At 40.0% G+C, this 20,652-nt stretch overlaps 1 protein-coding gene across 1 annotated transcript; it reads right to left on the bottom strand.

The window, feature by feature from the left end:
• Positions 1-13,103: 13,103 nt before the first annotated feature.
• LOC135598956 (4-coumarate--CoA ligase 1-like) lies at positions 13,104-19,325 on the bottom strand. The gene is made up of 5 exons (XM_065093490.1): positions 18,187-19,325; positions 17,390-17,588; positions 14,395-14,608; positions 14,210-14,312; positions 13,104-13,567 (listed from the first exon to the last, which is right to left on the bottom strand). Exons 1-5 carry the CDS (start codon positions 19,183-19,185, stop codon positions 13,436-13,438), a joined length of 1,647 nt encoding a protein of 548 aa, XP_064949562.1. The 5' UTR covers positions 19,186-19,325; the 3' UTR covers positions 13,104-13,435.
• Between the last annotated feature and the right edge of the window lie 1,327 nt (positions 19,326-20,652).

The following is a 20,652-nucleotide window of genomic DNA, read 5'->3' as shown; positions in this document are numbered from 1 at the left end:
GTATCCGTAGTCATGTTTTAGCTACAATGTGTCTCTTAAAGATGTTAAACTTAAACTTTCGTAAGAACGTAGGAAGAAGCTCAAGGAGGTTTGCAGTAAAGTAAATTACACAAAAAGAAAAGCAAACTAGAATTTAGAGTGGTTTGATCAATGAGACATATGTCCACTTTGAATTCCTCCTCCGTCGAGATCATCGGCGTCCACTAAAGGAGGCCTTTCTTCAATAGACGAAGACCAACTATCTTTTACAGCTCTTTCTCCATTTGCCGGGTTTATGAGACAACCCTTACAAGTCTCACTCCGCTTTCTTGGATGATTACAAGGCTAAGAGAGGAAAGAGGAGAACTCTTCTCACTTTTACAATGCTTTTCACACCCCAAACACCTAGAATTTTTCACACATATAATAGCACTTTGTTACCCTTTTATGTAGAAAAGGGTGGGGTATTTATAGGCCCCAAAGGCTTCAAAAGTTAGAGCCAAAAAATTCAAATCCTTGGATTTCGGGATGCTGGGGGTACCACCGCCATTAATGGGTAGTACCACCGCCTAACAGAGCTCGGAGACCGAGCTCTGGCGGTACCACCGCTTGACAAGGGCGGTACCATCGTTGGCAGCATTGATTGCCAACAGAACCACCACTCAATCTAGGCGGTACCATCGCCCGACCACCTGGGAGACTGGGTCTCCCAAGTGGTGCCATCGCCAACCATGTTTGTTAGGATCAAGAGCACTAAGAGGGGGGGGTGAATTAGTGCAGCGGAAATCTTTCACTATTAAAATCGAAAGCTGCGTTCGTTTGATAAAAACGATTTCGATGTAAAAGCCGATTCTAAGATTACTTTAACTTAAGATTAAGCGAGATGACGTTAAAGTAAATCTACGAAGGCAGTTTGCAGTTTATGATGAAAATCAGAATGCAAGCGCAAACTGAAATGCGACGTTCGTACGATAAAACCGGTTTACGTCTAAATGTCAATTTTGAGGATACTGAACTTTGAGATACGTTTTATAAATGCGCAGAAGGCAGTTTACAGTTATGATTGAAATCAAAACGTAAACGTAAACTGAAATGTAATGATCGTACGAAAAAGCCGATTTACGTCTAAACGCAGATTCGGAAAGCTCTGAACTTAGAAACTCGTTCGTAAAAGCGCAGAAGACAGTAGCTATTTAGGAGGTTTGCAGTAAAGATAAAATGCTCAAAGTAAATGCAAACCGAGATTTAGAGTGGTTCGGTCAATCTTGACCTACTCCACTTTTGGCTTCCTCCACCGACGAGGTCACCGACGTCAACTAGAGGCCTTCCTTCAATAGGCGAAGGCCAACCACCCTTTTACAGTTTCACTCCTTTTGACGGGCTTAGGAGACAACCCTTACAGAAATTTTCTCTCCTCTCTTTACAACTCAAAACTTTGAAGAACAGAGGGAGGAGAACTTTTGGCCTTTACAACAATTTTGAGCTCTAAGAATCATAGAAAAAGATCAAGATTTCGAGTGTAAGTTGTTCTCTTTCAGTTCTGAATGGGTGGGGTATTTATAGGCCCCAACCCAGTTCAAATTTGGAGCTCAAAACTGTCAATTCCCGGAATTCCGGGATTAGGCGGTTGCACCTCCTGACTGGGGCGGTTGCACCGCCTACAGCAATTAGGGTCCGAATGGGTTGATCCATTCGGCCCAATTTGGGTTTTTAGGGGCCCAATTGCCCCAAGATTAAGTTAATGGGATCACCTCCCATTTCCAACTTAATCATTATGCTAACTACGATATTTTCTAAGACGTTTATTGCAACTTGCTCCGGTGCGTCAATCGCTTCTTCCGGCGAACTTCCGTCGATCATCCGATGAACCCTCGGTGATGCTCCTGCGGACTTCCGGCAAACTCCTGGACTTGCGACGATCCACTTGGCGAGTTCCGACGAGCTTCTTTGGCAAGCTTATGGACTTCTCGGATTTGTTCCCGTAGAACCTCCGACGACTGTCCGAACTTCCGTCGAACTCTCGAACTCCCAACGTGATCATTGTCTTGACTCCGACGCAACTCCTACTGCATGTCTTACTTTCATCGTAGTTAATCCTGCACCCTTAAAACAAAACTTCGATCGAGACAATTAATCCTAAGCAATTAACCAAGTTGTCCGACATGTCATTGGTCCCTCGACGCTTCGTCCGATTCTTCGGCGCATCGTCCTTTCCTGCGGCCTATTGCCCAATCGGCCAGTTGGCTCCGCAACTCTGATATCCTTGGCACAATACCCGCTCTTCTTGGCCTGATGCCCGAGTCCACGACCCGAAGCCTTCTGTCGATACGTCGACTGATCCACCGGCCCGACGTCCAATCTTCTGACATGTTCCTCCGGCATAACATGATTTTCCTGCTTTAATTGTCTCAAACTGATCGAGGCATCCTGCGTCACTCAAAACGCAGATTAAATCATAAACATATATCAAGTATTTTCATCATCAAAATACGAGATTCAACATTTAGGGGCTGAATGGGCTATTCAATCCGGCCCAATTCAACCCTATTAAGGGCCCAATTGCCCCTAGTTAAATTAGTGGGATTACCTCCCAATCTTAAATCAATTTACGAACTAACTATAATAATTAAGATAATTGACAAAGCATTCTTGTTCTGGTATGTCAATTGGTCTTCCGGTGAACTTCCGACGAACTCTTGGCAAAGCTCCTGGACTTTATGATGATCTTCCTAGCGAGTTTCGATGAGCTTCTTTGGCAAGCTCTTGGACCTCTTGGTTAGTTCCGGTAGAACTTCCGACAAACGTTCGGACTTCCGACGAACTCTTGAACTCCCAACGAGATCTCGATCTCGACTTCTGCATAACACATGCTTTATGTCTTACTACTATCATAGTTAATCCTACACGTTTTTCTCAATATATAGATTAGATCAAACAATTTATAATTGATTTCATCATCAAAATATGAGATTCAACAATCTCTCCCTTTTTTATGATGACAATCAATTGATGACGGAGTTAACCTTAACTCCCCCTATCTATATGTCATACATAAAAAAAGACATTCTTGAATTCAAGGCCTTTGAATTCAAGTATCAAACCGATAAGTTAAGTTCATTTAAACTTATCAACATGCATATTATGATTCCTATCATGATTTAATATTCTCATAATACGATGCTACGTATTTATCAATGAAAATGATGTCAAGGCATGACATACATTTTCAAGTCTAATCATAGACATTCATCATTTGTAAGTATGATACGAATTTCAAATATGAAATATAGCAAGATGACAAAGATAGCAATTCATCATTCCATAGCAAGATATCAATTGTAAAATAGCAAACTAAGCTCAAGATATCTTATCATAATGAAAGATATTTATCAAGCATTCACAAAGCATATAAGTGTTTATGATAAGCATTTACGATAACATACATTGCATACATTTACAATGCAAATTTATCATCAATTTACTACTTTTTGATATTATTTCTCACCCTTTGTCATCAATAAAAAGAAGAATAATTCAACAATTCAAGTGTGTTAAAAATTCATATAAGTTTCATACTAATTTATCCAATCAATATTGCATCATTGCATGGTAACGTTCAAAAGTTCTCAATACTAAAGAGATAGATTCCATCAACTTCTCCCCATTTGTCATAAAAAACTTTATGTGAAGAAGAGCAAGGAAGGGAAGGTAAGGAAGGAATCCATTAAGAACCTAATTTATGAAATGATTTGAATCAAAATATCATTTGAAATCAAATCGTCGTTCTTGCAAGTAATCATCTCACACGAAAATTCATCTTTCAAGGATCAAGATATCCATTGGAATTCATAAAATTCATCTTTCATGAGAAGAATAAAGAAGAATTCATGGGAAAGAAGTACCATATCAAGGATAAAGGAAATTCCATGAATAAGCCTTCATAAATCAAATCCATTTCTCATTTAAAGATTTATAAGAGTAAAATCCATAAGAGATGACATTTGTCAATAAATTCCATATGTCAAACATCACTAAGTGATGGAGCAAGGATATGAAATAAATTTGATATCAAGGAAGATAAAACCAAAATAAATTCATGAAAGCTCCATTCATGAAATACATTAAGAGAAGGCACCAAGTCCGGAAAAGAAATACAACAAACTTATGTATTCGGATAATTTAACATCCCTAATTCCCTTCTATTGAAATCAAATTGTTCTTCATTTAAGGGTTTTGTAAAGATATCGGTCAATTGATGTTTCGTATCATTAAACTCTAATATTACATAATGATTATTAATAAGATCTCGTATAAAGTGATGTCTAATGTCAATGTGTTTAGTTCTAGAGTATTGAATAGGATTTTTTGTTAAACATATTGCACATGTATTGTCACATTTTATAGAAATATTCTTAAGATAAATTTTATAATATTCTAATATATTTTTCATCTATGCAACTTGTGCACAACATGCACTAGCCGTAATGTATTCGGCTTCGGTTGTGAATAGTGTAACAGAGTTTTATTTTTTGGAGGACCAAGAGACAAGTGCGTGTCCTAAAAATTGACACATTCTGGATGTGCTTTATCTATCTATTCGGCACCCAACAAAATCAACATTGGTATAACCAAGCAATTCAAAATTTTTAGATTTTGGATACAATAATCATAATTTAGGATTCCTTTTAGGTATCTAAAAATCCTTTTGACAGCTTTTAAATGAGATTGCTTGGGATTATATTAAAATTTAGCACAAAGTCCTATACTAAACATGATATCCGGTTTAGTTACGGTGAGGTATAGTAAACTACCTATCATACTCCTATAGGCTTTTTGATCAAAGCTTTCTCCACTTTCGTCAATGTCCAACTTAGTGGAAGGGCTCATAGGAGTATTGATAGCTTTTGAACTATCTATATTAAACTGTTTTAGCAAGTCTAATACATATTTTGTTTGACTAATAAAAATATCATCCTTAAGTTGTTTGATTTGTAAGTCTAAAAAGAAGGTTAGTTCCCCTATTAGGCTCATTTCAAACTCTAGACTTATGCTTTTGGCAAACGATTCATATAAGAATTCATTTGTAAAGTCAAAAATAATGTCATCAACATAAATTTAAACAATAAAAAATTTATTTTCAAAATTTTTGATAAACAATGTAGTGTCGACCTTGCCTTTAAAGAAATTATTTTGAATAAGAAAAGAGCTAAGTCTCTCATACCAAACCTTTGGGGTTTGTTTTAAACCATAGAGAGCTTTAGTCAATTTACACACATGATTTAGGAGAGAAAAGCGACGTTTACACAAAAATTCTTAAGGGAAGAACGAGTTTGAACCCCTTTTGATGTGTCTCCTACGATTAGCTCCTTAGGACGAGCATCTACGTACTTCCATTCCTTGGGTAATGATATTTCGAAAGAAGATACATCGAGGTTGTTAGATAGAGAAGGGGTTTCATTTAATTTTAAAGCGTCAAAGTTAAGATCATCATCAAAATCATTTTTCTTAGTTTTAGAAACTTCATTAAAAACCATATGAATAGACTCTTCTATAACCAAAGATCTTTTGTTAAAGATACGAAAAGCCTTAGAAATAGAAGAATAACCAAAAAAATTCCTTCATCAGATTTTGCATCAAACTTCCATACGGTATCTTTTTCATTCAAAATAAAACATTTGCATCCGAAGACTTTAAAATATGAAACGTTGGGTTTTTTGTTGTTCTATAACTCGTAAAGAGTTTTTGAAAGCAATGGTCTTACTAGAACCCTATTCATGACATAGCATGCCGTATTTATGGCTTCGGCCTAAAAATATTTGGATATGTTATGTTCGTTTAACATGGTTCTAGTCATTTCTTGTAAGTTTCTATTTTTTCTTTCTACAAATCCATTTTGTTGAGGATTTCTTGGAGTAACGAAATTATAGTTGTATTCATTAGATTTATAAAATTCTTGAAAATCATGATTTTAAAATTCACTACCGTGATCACTTCGAATTGATGAAATCATAAAATCTTTTTCATTTTGAATAAGTTTACAAAACTTAGAAAAATGCCTAAAGCAATCACTTTTGTATGCTAAAAAAATAAGTCCAAGTGTATCTACTATAGTTATCCACGATGACAAAGACGTATTTGCTGTTAGGATTGGAGCGGCACTAAGGGGGGTGTGCTGGCGATGCCACTGTTGGACCTCTCGGGTGCTGGGCGATGCCACCGCCCAATCCAGTAGTTTGCTGGCGGTGCCACCACCGGAACTCTCGAGTTTTGGGCGGTGCCATCGCCTAGACTATTTCAGCTCACTGATTGGGCTGATTGAGCGGTGGCACCGCCTAGACTATTTCAGCTCACTGGTTGGGCTCCAAACTTGGCTCAAACCAGTCCGAACTTGGGCCCAATTGGCCCCTAATCGGGTTATAGGATTAACCTTTAATCTTAACCCTAATTACATATAAATTATGAAATTAAGACATAGTCCTAAGCAAGTTTTTAACCGGCAACGTCGAGTTTCCTTCCGGCAAGCTTTTTGACGAACTTCCAACGGACTTCTGATACACCCTCGGATTTCTTCCGGCGGACTCCCAGTAGGCTCCCAGTCTTGTAGCGAGTTTAACGAGTCTTTAGCAAGTAGCCGAACCTTCTCGGTGATCTCCGTGAACCTCCGACGATCTCTCCGACGGACTTCCGAAAACTTTGGCAAGTCCCCGATTTCTTCTCAGTTGGTTCCGACAACACTTCCAACGAATCTTCAAACTCTCGAACACCCATCAAACTTGACTCCGATAGACTTGCTTTATATCTTCAAGCTATCATAGTTAATCCTGCACAAGTAAAGCAAAACTTTGATCTAGACAATTACTCATAAGCAATTAATCAGGTTGTCCGACATGTCATTGGTCCATCGATGCTTCGTCCGATTCTTCGGCGCATCATCCTCTCTTGTGGCCTATTACCCAATCGGCCAGTTGACTCTGCAACTCTGATATCCTTGGCGCAATACCCGCTCTTCTTGGCCCGATGCCCGAATCTACGGTCCGAAGCCTTCCGTCGATACGTCAACCGATCCACCGGCCCGACGTCCAATCTTTTGACATGTTCCTCCAGGCCAACATGGTTTTTCTGCTTTAATTATCTCATCCTGATCGAAGCATCCTACATCACTCAAAATGCAGATTAAATCATAAACACATATCAAGTGGTTTTATCATCAAAATACGAGATTCAACATTTGCTACCTCCTAGGCTTGATGTAGCAATTGGTCCAAACAAGTCTATATGGATCAATTGCAATGGTCTAGAGGTGCTTATTTGGGTCTTTGGTTTGAAACTACATTTTATTTGTTTTCCTAGTTGACATGCATCACACACATTATTTTTAACGAATTTTATGTGAGGAATTCCTCTTATAAGTTCTTTAGATGAGATTTAAGAGATTAGTTTCATGCTAGCATGACCTAATCTCCTATGCCAAAGCCAAGTATTGTCATTCAAAATCGAAAAGCATATTTCATTATAAAGATCATCAATGTCGATAGTGTATATATTATTTTATTTTTAGGTAATCATAGATGTGTTTTGTGTGATTTTTTAATAATGCAAGCATTATATTCAAATCTAACGATATAATCTTTATCACACAATTGACTAATGCTCAAAAGGTTATGCTTTAAGCTATCAACCAACAACACATCTTTAATAAAGAAGTTAGATTTGTTACCTATGATTCCTTTGTCAATGATATTACCCTTGTTGTTGTCTCTGAAGGTGACATATCCTTTGTCTATGCTAGTGAGCTTAGAGAATTGAGATAGATCTCTAGTCATACGCCATGAGCATCCACTATCAAGGTACCATCTCTTGCTCCTAGCTTGTGATGGTAAACGTTTCTAAAGAAAAGGATGATTTTTAGGTACTTATTTGACCTTAGGTGCCTCAAAAATCGATCGGCTTAACTTATCATTTTGCATAGAATTCTTTATGATTTCTTCAGGAACCCAAATCAATTTATATAGACTATATTTCTTAAATAGACAATGATAAGCTATATACCCAAATTTGTAACAAAAGTTGCATTTGTTTTGGGGTGAAACATGTAAAGTAGGACCTTTAACAAAGGTGATTGGATTTTGGTGGGAGCTACTCACAAATCTGATTTCGCCTTTTCTATGAACGTGACCCTTGTTGGCAAGGATTACGTTCAAGGACTTGCTACCAACCTCAAACTTTTCTAAGGTTTCTTTAAGTAGCAAGTTTTCCTTTTGAAGTATTTCTACTTCATCACATTTCATACATGGAGCTAAACTATCATTATGCTCAACTTTTAATCTATTGAAATCACTAATAAGAGAATCATGCTCTTTTTTCAATAATTTATATTTTTAACTAATTGATTTGCATTCATCAAATAAATCATGAAAAACATTTAATAGTTCATCAAAGGAAAAATTTGTATCAAATGAACTACTCATCTCATCTCTAATAGCCATTAGCACATAGTAAGTAACTTGCTTAGTGTTGGTTGGTTTATCTTTTTTGGATGCACTTGAGTTGTCCCAAGTTGCTTTAAGAGCCTTCTTCTTCTTGGGTTGCTTGCTTTTTGCTTGGGGACATTCACTCTTGAAGTATCCCGGCTTCTTGCATTCATAACATATCACTTGTTCTTTCTTGGGTTCAATTTTATTTTTAGTATCATATTTTATGAATTTCTTGAACCTTTTTGTTAAGAGTGCCAAGTCTTCATCAAAGTCCTCATCACTTAAATTTTCTTTCAAGTGGTCTTCTTGAGTTCTTAATGTCATATCCTTCTTGTTCTTTGGAAGGTTGTTTTCAAGCTCTTTATGAGCATTACAAGTCATCTCATAGGTCATTAGTGACCCGATTAATTCTTCGAGAGGAAAGTTATTTAAATCTTTGGTCTCTTGAATGGTCGTGACTTTAGGGTCCCAACTCTTTGGAAGAGATCTTAAAATTTTATTAACAAGTTCAAAATCCAAGAAACTTTTACCAAGTCCTTTTAGACCATTGACGAAATCCGTAAATCGGGTGTTCATGTCTCCAATGGTCTCACTCGGTTTCATCCGAAACAACTCATAAGTGTGCACTAAAAGATTAATTTTTGACTCCTTCACCCTACTAGTGCCTTCATAAGTGACTTTAAGTGTGTACCAAATATCAAAAGTAGTTTCATAAATAGATACATGATTGAACTCGTTTTTATCTAAAGCACAAAACAAGGCATTCATAGCCTTGCCGTTTAAAGCGAAAGTCTTCTTCTTCAATTCATTCCAATCGTTCATTGGAAGAGAAGACTTTTGAAACTCATTTTCTATAATATTCCATAATTCAAAATCTATTGAAATTAGGAAGATCCACGTTCTAGTCTTCCAATATATGTAATCCGTCCCATTGAGTATGGGCGGACGTGTAATTGAATGACCCTCTAGGTTGCCAGCAAATGTCATCTCTCTTGGACTTTAAATCAAATGAGAGTAAACCTTATTCTGATACCAATTGTTAGGATCAAGAGCGGCACTAAGAGGGGGGGAGTGAATTAATGCAGTAGAAAATTCTTCGATTTCGTATATAGTTCGTCTCGATTCAAATCGTTTCGGAAAGATGTTGAACTTAAAACTTTAGTAAGAATGTAAGGAGAAGCTCAAGGAGGTTTGCAGTAAAGTAAATTACACAAAAGGAAAAGCAAACCAGAATTTAGAGTGGTTCGGTCAATGAGACCTACGTCCACTTCGGATTCATCCTTCGTCGAGGTCACCGGCATCCACTAAAGGCCTTCCTTTAATAGGCGAAGACCAACCATCTTTTATAGCTCTTTCTCCTTTTGTCGGGTTTAGGAGACAACCTTTACAAGTCTCATTCCTCTTTCTTAGATGATTACAAGGCTAAGAGAGAGAGGAGGAGAATTCTTCTCACTTTTACAACGCTTTTCACACCCCAAACACTTAATTTTTCACACATATAATAACACTTTGTTACCCTTTCATGCAGAAAAGGGTTGGGTATTTATAGGCCTCAATGATTTTAAAAGTTGGAGCCAAAAAATTCAAATCCTTGGATTTTGGGATGCTAGCGGTACCATTGCCATTAATGGGCAGTATCACCGCCTAACAGGGGTGGTACCACTGCTGGCAATATTTATTGCCAACGATACCACTGCCCAGACCACCTGGGAGATTGGGTCTCCCAAGCGTTGCCACCGCCGGCCATGTTTTCAAGGGCTGAATGGGCTGTTCAATCCAGCCCAATTCAGCCCTATTAAGGGCCCAATTAGCCCCTAGTTAAGTTAGTATGATTACCTCCCAATCCTAACTCAATTTATGGACTAACTATAATAATTAAGACAATTGACAAAGCATTCTTGTTCCAGTACGTCAATTGCTCTTCCGGTGAGCTTTCGACAAACTTCCGACGAACTCCCAGTAAAGCTCCTAGACTTTACAATGATCTTCTTAGCGAGTTTTGACGAGCTTCTTTGGCAAGTTCTTGGACCTCTTGGTTAGTTCCGGTAGAACTTCCGACGAATGTCCGAACTTCCAACGAACTCTTAAACTCTCAACGAGATCTCGATCTTGACTTCAGCACAACACCTGCTTTATGTCTTATTGCAATCGTAATTAATCCTACACGCTTTTCTCAACATATAGATTAGATCAAACAATTTATAATTAATTTCATCATCAAAATCTGAGATTCAATATCAAGTGAACTAAATGGATACTTATTAGAGTACTTATTAGAGTTTTCATGAGCATTGCCTCACAAAATTTGAAGTTTTGAGGTCTTGTTCTCTACAAGATTTGCTTGTGAATTCCTCTTATGCTTAGTTGTCATGTCAAAGTAAGTTTTCATCATTTTAGCTTTTGACTATCACTCTATTAGAAAATAAAATAAATAAGTTACCTTCGGTAGAATAGATCATTATTGGTATAAGGGTTTCACAACTATTATTTGCCACTAAAAACTCTTCGAAGGATTTTTGAAAGTGTGTAGTGCTCTTCGATTGGATAACTAAAATAACTTTACACATTCTCTCAAAAGTTAAGAAAACCATGGTTACTTGGCTTTATCCGACTCCTTCAGGATTATACTTCATGTATAAAACTAGTTATTAGCCCTCATCAATCATTTGCTCACACTTATGAAGAACTTGAAGTATTGGACTCATACTGAGTTAGCTACTACAATTCATCTCCACATTGCCATTAAACTTTTAGATTAAGTATTACTTGAAAATAGCAAAATTTCATCATGAATAGAGCAAGCGTACGATAGATTTGATCATCTTAAAGGGGACTATCTTCTTTATCGTTTTCGTCACCCTACCTATCTGAGTAGAAAAGGATATAATACCATATGCTACCTACTATGTTCCTAGGTCAATGACCACTACATTAATCGAAGTCCCCCTACTTTCAGTTATATTGATGAGAAGTCCTTTAACATAAGTTTTATGAAATTTCCTAGCCATTACCATTCTGCCTTCTCTTAGTACTTGAATTTCGTCATTATATTTTTCATGGCCTCGGTCTCCTTTTACTGTTATAACACTCCCCTCCATGAGAATAAGGGATCGGTTGCTTCATGGAAGTCTTGCTCCTATGGTACCATGGCATTCTCTTATGCCAATGCCCCTATGATTTGTCATCTCACATCCATGTTCCTTCTCTTTGTGATCGACAAATCTACCACTATGAAATCGTGACACTCCCTCCGTGTTCACTTCCATTCTAATGAATGCTTACTTTTGAGGAGTTGAGTTCATTTAGACTTATCGTCACTTCCTCGCCCCTTTTGACCACCTACTTCAATATCTCTGTGTTCTCAAAGTAATTTTCTCTTAGTTGATGGAAAGATAGGCTATAACTCCCACCCATAGCCTCCATAATCATGTTATAAGCCTTGCACTTATTCTGTTTTCTTTTACATCATTGATAGCAACATTCACTTGTTCGATCTTATTCACTATCAACTTATCCCTATTTGTATATCTTATTCTTTGCTAAGCGCCCCTGCTTGCATTAAACATCATCAAGTTAGGTTGACGATGTCAAAAATAGCTTAAACTCAACCATTCCAACCTTTGTGTGCTATGTGTCCTTTCCAACTTTCTTATTCTTGTGACACTTTTTCATGTGAAGGGTCTAATCTCGAATGCCTACCAATTTAGGTGACTCTATTTCTTACATCTCTATGCTTGTTTCCCTCAAACGATTGAGCATGTAGACTGCCCTCCATGCAACCCAACTAGGTCCCTCACATCGCATGCTAAGTGTTTCTTAATGTGCTTATCTAACTCTAATACCATCTATCATAGACCTAGCTAGTTTACCCTAAATCGTATGGTGTCATTGTGTATCCGTTCATAAAAAATTAATCTTCATATAATCTCGCATAGTCCCCTGAAGACATGCAAATAAAAATCAAAATTGAACTAGAAAACACGCGAATGCATGAGCAAACTATCGTCATTGTTTTATGGAAACGTAAACTCGAGATCCCACAAGTAATATTTTAACAAATGCTTGATATCACTACAAAATATAAATATAAACTTTATAAGCTATGAATGATTGTATGACAAGGGGTCCAAAGCAGTCTATCACATACAAAAGTCCTTGTGCTCAAGTGCCCCTATGACATTGCTATAGAATTATGGGATGGACTAACCTAAGACAGCTTCCTTGAAACCCCATCTAGCTATGTGTCACTCAAGGGTTCCAAAGGCATGAATAAAACTAAAAAGCATACAAATTACATTAATTAATAGTCGGTGACAATGCGCTAACATTTCGTACCGCGATTTTGGTCTTGAATTTTCTTGCCACAGCACAGGTTGATAAGTGGATCGACAGAACGACCTGCGAAGTCTCTGTAATAGTTGTGGAACACAAAATGACAAACAAAAAGACTGAAACTACTGCAATCCTCGTCACTTACAACAACAGTACACAAAAATGATGCGAAGACAAAATGACGGACTATTCATGTGACGAAGGTAGCATTGCACACTCCAAAGATCAATCAGTCGTTCCCCTTTTGACATAAAAGAAAGACCATAGGAGTTGTAGGAAACACAACAATTCAGTGCTGCATTCATAGAACAAACACTATACACTATAAACACAACTTGTATTGACCTTTGCATTTAAGAAAGACATCTCTTATCGATATCAACATACAAACTCATAGTCACAAATTTAAAACAAATAAAATGTAATTTATAGCTGGATGAGAAGACGGACAGGACCTATCTAGTGAACAACATGAAACCATGTCTAAAAGAATTCATAGGTGTTTCACTTGGAGCATATATTTCATGAACAACAACTAATAATAATATTACACTGACCTCTTGTCCTCACATGAGAGCACAAGGAGAAGGAACTTTATAACGATATCGATTACTCTGTGGACTATGGTATAATGGACGGTTCGATGATGATCATGGAAATGGGCCGATGGGAAATTGGGCGGCTAGCTTTGCTCTTAGATCCTTCCTCAAGATTTTGCCGGATGGTGCCTTCGGAATGGTTTCCGTGAAGAATACCTTGTTGATTCTCTTGTAGAAAACCACCTGAGAGAATCCAAATTCGATTAAAATATTATAAAGAAAATAAAAAATCAATCATGTATTATTAATAATAATTAAGCTATTTTAAGCAATTCCAAAATTAGTGATTTGATTTAGATAATTTGTGCTTCCTAAGAACAATTCATTAAGAATCAAGGAGAACTACTATTAATTCCAGAGATAAAGACTCCAAGGGAAACAAGGAGCCCAAGTGCTAAAAATTTATTGCAATTATAGCAATCTCCCAACCAGTCTGAAGCCCTACTGGATCAAATCTCTATTACTTATTCTCAAGTTTGTAGCCATTTCAATTAGGGTTACAAGTTCTAAGTTTTGCATGTTTACTTTTGTTGGCCACTAAAAGCCATATACATATTAACCGTTTCTTGGACTATTTTTACCTGCCAAATAATTTGAGTCGCATGCTTCTCAGTTATTGTCCGTTAATAAACGCATCTATTTAGATTGTCTTGGATCTGAATCAATGTTGAGATTTAGAATTACTATTATTTCTTTCTTTTAATGCAATGTAATGAAAAATCAAGAACTGACTGATTCTTCATATCAAAGTTACTGATCTTTTTACCCCCTTTCATTTTCTAGTTAACAAACAATAAGCCTTGGTTTAGTGCTTGAAGCTTTTACCTGTTTTGATATGTATTGCTTGATCTCATCCTCGGAAATCTTCGAGCCATTCGACCTCACGACAAATGCAACGGGCACTTCCCCAGCTGCTTCATCCTTCATCCTGCAAGCCACATTTTCATTTTTCATTCATGCCGAATTGTACTGGAAGAGCTGTAGTGTGATGTTTGAGTTGCAGGACTTACGGGACAACAGCGGCATCAGCGATGTTAGGGTGGGTGATCAGTAGAGCTTCAAGCTCAGCTGGGGCTACCTGGAAACCTTTGTACTTGATGATCTCCTTGAGCCTGTCGACGATGAAGACCTCATCGTCGTCGTCCACATACCCGATGTCTCCTGTGTGCAGCCAACCATCCTTGTCTATGGTGTTCCTTGTCGCCTCTGGATCATTGATATAACCTGTATAATTACCACATGCATTAATAATCCCTGGTGAAGCAACGCTTCTCTTAGCATCAATGGAGTACAAAGTTGCAAGTCATACAAGTGACCTCCCTAATTGGGGAAGCTCTCTTTCGAGAGCATCAACTCCAATTTTCCATAGTGTTATCAGATCAAATTAGTGAGATTATGCTTGCAAATCCTTGTCCTTCTTTTCTCAGAAATAATTTTGATAAAGTTTGCAATGGTGAAGGGGACCGTAAATTAAGGATCGAGCTTGTAAACTACGACCGTCACCTTGTTTGTCAAGAGAATAATCATGTGTGTGAGAGATGGGCTAAAGAGTAGATCCATAAGTATTAAAACAGACAGGTGATATATATTGAGATTAAGCTAGAACTAAATGAACTGAGGTATTGGTGTCCAAATGGTGTGCAGAAAAAAATAATAAGTTCAGATTCCTCATCTAATTTAGAATTTCCAACAGGCAAATGAAAAAAAAAAAAAAAAAAGGTCAAATTGTCTAACCTTACGAATAAAAGGGAAATAATTAAACCATATGAATAGGAGATATTAAGAGAAAATATGACTTTTTACATGAAAATGAGGAGATATTATGAGAAAATATGTCCAGAGATAATAAACAGGAAGATATGTTAAGAGAAAGTATGATTAGTTTGGCCCAGAATGATTGATTACAATAGTTCCACCAAACCAAGACTGCGAGGACAAGAGATAGGCATAGAATGCAATCTATGCTACCTTGGTGGAAAAAATCACGTAGTTACTTGTAGACATCAAAATTAAATGCACAAGAAATATCTAACTTTCAAGTTCACATATCATGTTGCAGATGATACCCACACATTAGCTAACCACTTGAAATGTCATCATATATGTGGTAGGTAGAACTTAGAAGACCCAAAATGCACATTGTCTACCAAAACTTTCACCTTTAAATACGACCCAGTGCAAGATCCAACCAGTAGCAATCTCATAATCTATGATGTGTTTCTTTCAAATGAAAAATAGGTAGATGATCCGATTTCACGTTAGAGTACGATCAGATGTAAGATCCACTCAGAACCAACTGAAAGCCCACAAAGCTGATAATGTTACCTAAATTCCCCAAACGAGTAGCAAGCTTGCATATTATATTAGTCAAGATTAAGAGTTATTATTAACAAGTTATAAGTTTATGCATCTCAAATGAAAAAAAAAAGTGGATATATATACATATTACATTATTACTGTCACAACTTGGCTTGATATGATAAACAATCGATTAACCTTAATGAGTCTGAACCACTAACCAAAATTATTCAAGTCTAAGCTAATAATTCAAGTTTTTATCTACTTCTAGTGTGGTGATAAACTTGAGGATGTTAGAATTACTGTTGTATTTTTGTTATTGTTATGATGTTTAGGAGGAAAATGGGAGCTGGCTCAGACAGAAGTATTAAGAAAATTATTAACGACTACCCTGCCAAATGGGAGCTAACAGCATGCCTCAGATCATTAATAAATGGACTTGTGATTCACATGATGCTGCTTTCTTACTTCAGCAAATTGAATAAGCACAAGTAGCCAATACCTCATATGACTTAACCATGCTCTAAGGTGGCCATCAGCCTAAGATGGTATTCAGTGCCACATGGATAGCTGAATTGTATATCCATCATGCAGCATACGTCCCATGTGAACCGACCTAACTCAGTACACTAAATTATAGCTGTCACCAAAATGATTGATCGATTTGGGATAGCACACACTTGATTGGAACTTTGGAACAGGGATTTTGGGAGCTAAACTTTGCCTTCAAACATAATATCACATGCATCGACTCATCCCAAACTGTTCACCAGCAAAAGCTTTCCATTTCAGCTTATTTTACTAGATCTCAAAACACAACTCCACTATCACATACTTTTTTGACCAGAGAAACAACTTGGCCAGAATGATTTGATCATATGGATCACTGTTTTTAGTTGCAAGTGGCCATAGTTCTTTAATACTAAGAAGGTTCCATCATTTGGCTGGTCCATTTCAACAAAGCAACGTGCCGTGGTCCCCGGATTGGCATGGGATTAGTGGAGGACAATGATGGCACTGGGACCAACATGATTTCCTGTGGTGAGTCGGGGACGATCCTCCCCGACTGTGTATGGCATTGAGATCCTTCAATCAGGATATCTATGTGTAGAATCACCATCTTTTGTGTAAGAATTGGAGTTGCTCTCATAAGAAAACATGTTCCTCACGAGAATAATTTTGGTGGGACAAGTCAACCATCATCTTCTAACATCTTTTACTAATTAAACTGACCAACATCTTTAAGATTAATCTTTTGAGGATTTGAATCTTAACCTAAAGATGGATGGATGGATCAAGTACATAATTATCGGACTAAAATTTCAAGCATAAAAAAATATTTAAAATCAAAAATTAAGAAAGTTAAAGATACATCACCAATAAACTAATATTCTAAGAGTAAATAGAAATATTGATTGTTAGTTAGTTTTCATTTATTAGGATTTCTTAAAGAAAAATAATAAATAAAAAAGAAAACACAGGAATATATTCCAGGGCTCTCCGCATGTCGGTTATCTGCCTATAGTCGTCTGTGGGGTCTCCATCCTATCTCATGTCATTCTAAACTTCTCCCCACGTGCACTACAGTGATTCCTGATGTGCTAGGCCATGTGACCCACTTGATGTCGCATCGTAAAGACCATGCGACTTGTGATTCCAAGGGATCAATCATAAAACAAGAGAGAGTGTGTGTGTGTGTGAGATCACCTTTCATGATTTGGGCTCCTCGGATGCAGATCTCGCCCCGCTGGTTGCTGCCTAAGGACGCGCCGGTCGCGGGGTCCACGATCTTCATCTCCGCGTTCCTCACCACGGTGCCGCACGCGCCCGACTTCACCTCGAACGGCTCCTTCGCGAACGCCAGGCACATCGAAAGCACCGGCCCCGCCTCCGTCATCCCGTACCCCTGCATCGTTTTGGAGCAGATCCCACGCGTTAGTGACCCAATAGAAGAAGAAGAAACGGGAGAAGACAGACACACAAAGGAGAACTTCACGTAGTGTGATTGAGCTGGACTCGAGCATGCAAACTGTCAGAAAGTGTCTCATCCGGTGGTCCTTAACCTGGCTTTCTTAGTTTGCTGGCTATAATATAAACATGAGTCCGGTCCCGGTTTGGGAACCGCGTAAACAAATTGAATTTGGGAACCCCAAGACGGAAGGAAGAGGGAGGCTCGATGGGTTGCATCAGACGACAGATCTACTAAATGCGTGGGTTGATGTAGTATCGATTCACATGTCTTGGTTCATCATTATTGACAAAGTAATGAGGACGGGGACACATGTACGATTCCTTACGAGTCCACGAGATCATCGGAGATGTGGGCGGGACACGTCGCCTCCGTCTTTAGTGTCTCCCACCGAGTCAGGAGCAGGGGAAATGAAGGAAAGGTTGGTGAGTTGACTCAGGGGTAAGGCGTCGTAAAAAGCTTCATCTTTTCCTTTCCGATACCGACAGTCTACCAAACTAACTAAGCCGAAGAAGTGGTGTGGCTGCAGTCTTACCTGGCCCAGCTGGGCATTGGGAAGTTTGGTCATGAACTTGTCCTCGAGCTCCTTCCCCATGGGCGCCGCCCCGGACATGACCATCCGAATCGACGACAGGTCGTAGCCATCGACGAGCGGGCTCTTCACGAACTCCAGCACGATGGGCGGCACGAAGGGCGCGATGGTCACCCTGTGGCGCTGCACCAGTTCCAGCAGCGGTCCGACCTCGAAGCGCCGCATGATCAGGATGGCAGCGCCGACGCGCAGCCCGCAGAGAAGCACCGAGTTGAGGGAGTAGATGTGGAAGAGCGGCAGCACGCAGAGCAGCACGTCGTCCTGGTGGAGGTAGAGATTGGGGTTGTCGCCGTCCACCTGCTGGGCCACGCTCGTGATCAGGCTCCGGTGCGTCAGCATCACGCCCTTGGGCAGCCCGGTGGTGCCCGACGAGTAGGGCAGCGCGACCACGTCGTCCGGGTCGAACTCCGCCGCCGACAGCGCGCCCGCGTCCGTCCCCATGAGGTCGGCGAAGAGGCGGCAGCCGTCGGGGGCGGGGCCGTCGCCCACGGTGACGATGGTGATGTCGCGCTCCCCGGCGAACTCCCGGATCTTGTCCACGTAGCACGACTCGGTGATGATGAGGCGGGCGCCGGAGCCGGCCGCCTGCTTGTGGATCTCGCCGGTGGTGTAAAAGGGATTGGCGGTGGTGGCGACGGCCCCCCGGTAGGAGGCGGCGAGGAAGGCGATAACGAACTCGGGGGAGTTGCGGAGGAGGATCATGAACACGTCGCCCCGCCCGATGCCGACACTGAACAGACCGGCGGCGAAGCCGCGTGCGGCGGCGTCGACCTCGGCGTAGGTGAGCACGGTGCCGGTGGCACCGTCGATGACGCAGGGGCGACCGGCGAACTCGGCCAGCCGCTCGAAACAGTAGGTGTGTAGGGGAATGTCGTTGGTGATCTCGATATCCGGCAACTTGGATCGGAAAATGGTCTCCTCCGGGAGCGCAATTGAACCCATCCCGGTAGCGATTGGACGAGAAGAAGAAGAAAGAGAAGAGAAAGGAGCTCTAATTGCTGCACTAGGGTTCCTTCTACTGGTTTCTCTTCTCTTCGCCCTCCCCTGAGGAAAGGAGAAGAGAGGGGTGGGGAAGAGGTGGTACTAATATACCGGCGGAGTGAATGGGGGGAGTTGGGAGTCGGTAAGGACGTGTACGGGATTACTCATAAATACTAGGGGTAAAACAGGAACTAAGGAAATGGATGCCGCATTAGATGAGCGAACGGTGGACGCCGAAGACATAGATCAAGCCGATGCGATGGCGCCACGTGTGCACGAGGCCGAGCCGCCCTTCCGTACGCGTGCGCGAGGGTCCGGTTCTTACCTAGCGAACCGGCCACAGCGATCAAAGCCGTCGGTTAGATACCATTTGCAACGATCGGACGGACGACGGTGAGGGCAGGTACCGGCGACAGTGACGTGGACGTGCCAGCGAGTTGACAGCTTGGTTGTGGGACTCACACGCGTCGGATCATCAACCATTGACGAATCATGGCCGTCGATTGGAGATCGGAGGGGCTCGATTCGTTCGCGTTGCGACTAGCCATCTCCATCTAGCTTTTTTTAGGGCGGAGACACATGATCGATCACCGTTCATGTTGCTCAAGGCCTTCACAGCACGGATCTTGAAGCATGGAAATGGCGGTCGCCTCCTCTTTACGTAACGATAACGAACACCGACACGCCAACAACTGGGGATAAATTATTGTGCGTGTTAAGTCCAACCAAAGCACCAACTAAGGCTATGGAAGCAATACCGAGTCACGTCACTTAATGGGAATGTTACGAAGTTGATGTGGACCGAAGATGGAAAGGGAAACAATTGGAGCAAAATAAAGGTTACAATGTGGGGGGGGGGGGGGGGAGGTGTGTGTTGGGACGGATTCCTTTTTGTTTCCCACAACCTCATCACCTGATAGATCTGACGATCATATTAATACTTATGAAAGTAGACGATGTTGAAGTTTCTACACCAATAACGCACGTACAGGCAGAAGAGGCATAGTGTAACCCAACGTATAGGGTATGTTGATGCAAGAAAGTTTTCGTTGTACTCTTCGCCACTGACACGGTTACTTTTGGGATCAGATATAGAAATATATTGGGACACGCAACATGGTCATGTAGACCAGATGCCGAACAGGTCAGGCTCTTTGCATGGGGACGGTGGTGAGTGGCATTAGGAACAAAAAGCACATGACACTTGAAACTTTTATGTGGTGTCATTGTTCGAGTTTCACAATGATAATTTGGATGATTCACATACTAAAATTGTTTCCGACCGTGGACTCGTAACATGTTGGTAGGTGTGCAGGACTTTTCTTTGGCTTAATTGCTAAAAATTTATGACTAATTGAACCCAACATCGATGGGTATTAATCTCGAGACACAACATGTGACTCGCATTCCAAGCTTCTGATCTGTGGT

This window comes from Musa acuminata, chromosome BXJ2-1 (genome assembly GCF_036884655.1).
Source record: "Musa acuminata AAA Group cultivar baxijiao chromosome BXJ2-1, Cavendish_Baxijiao_AAA, whole genome shotgun sequence".
NCBI lineage: Eukaryota > Viridiplantae > Streptophyta > Magnoliopsida > Zingiberales > Musaceae > Musa > Musa acuminata.
The sequence above is the reverse complement of the archived record's forward strand: the minus strand, read 5'-3'. Positions and strand labels throughout refer to the sequence as shown.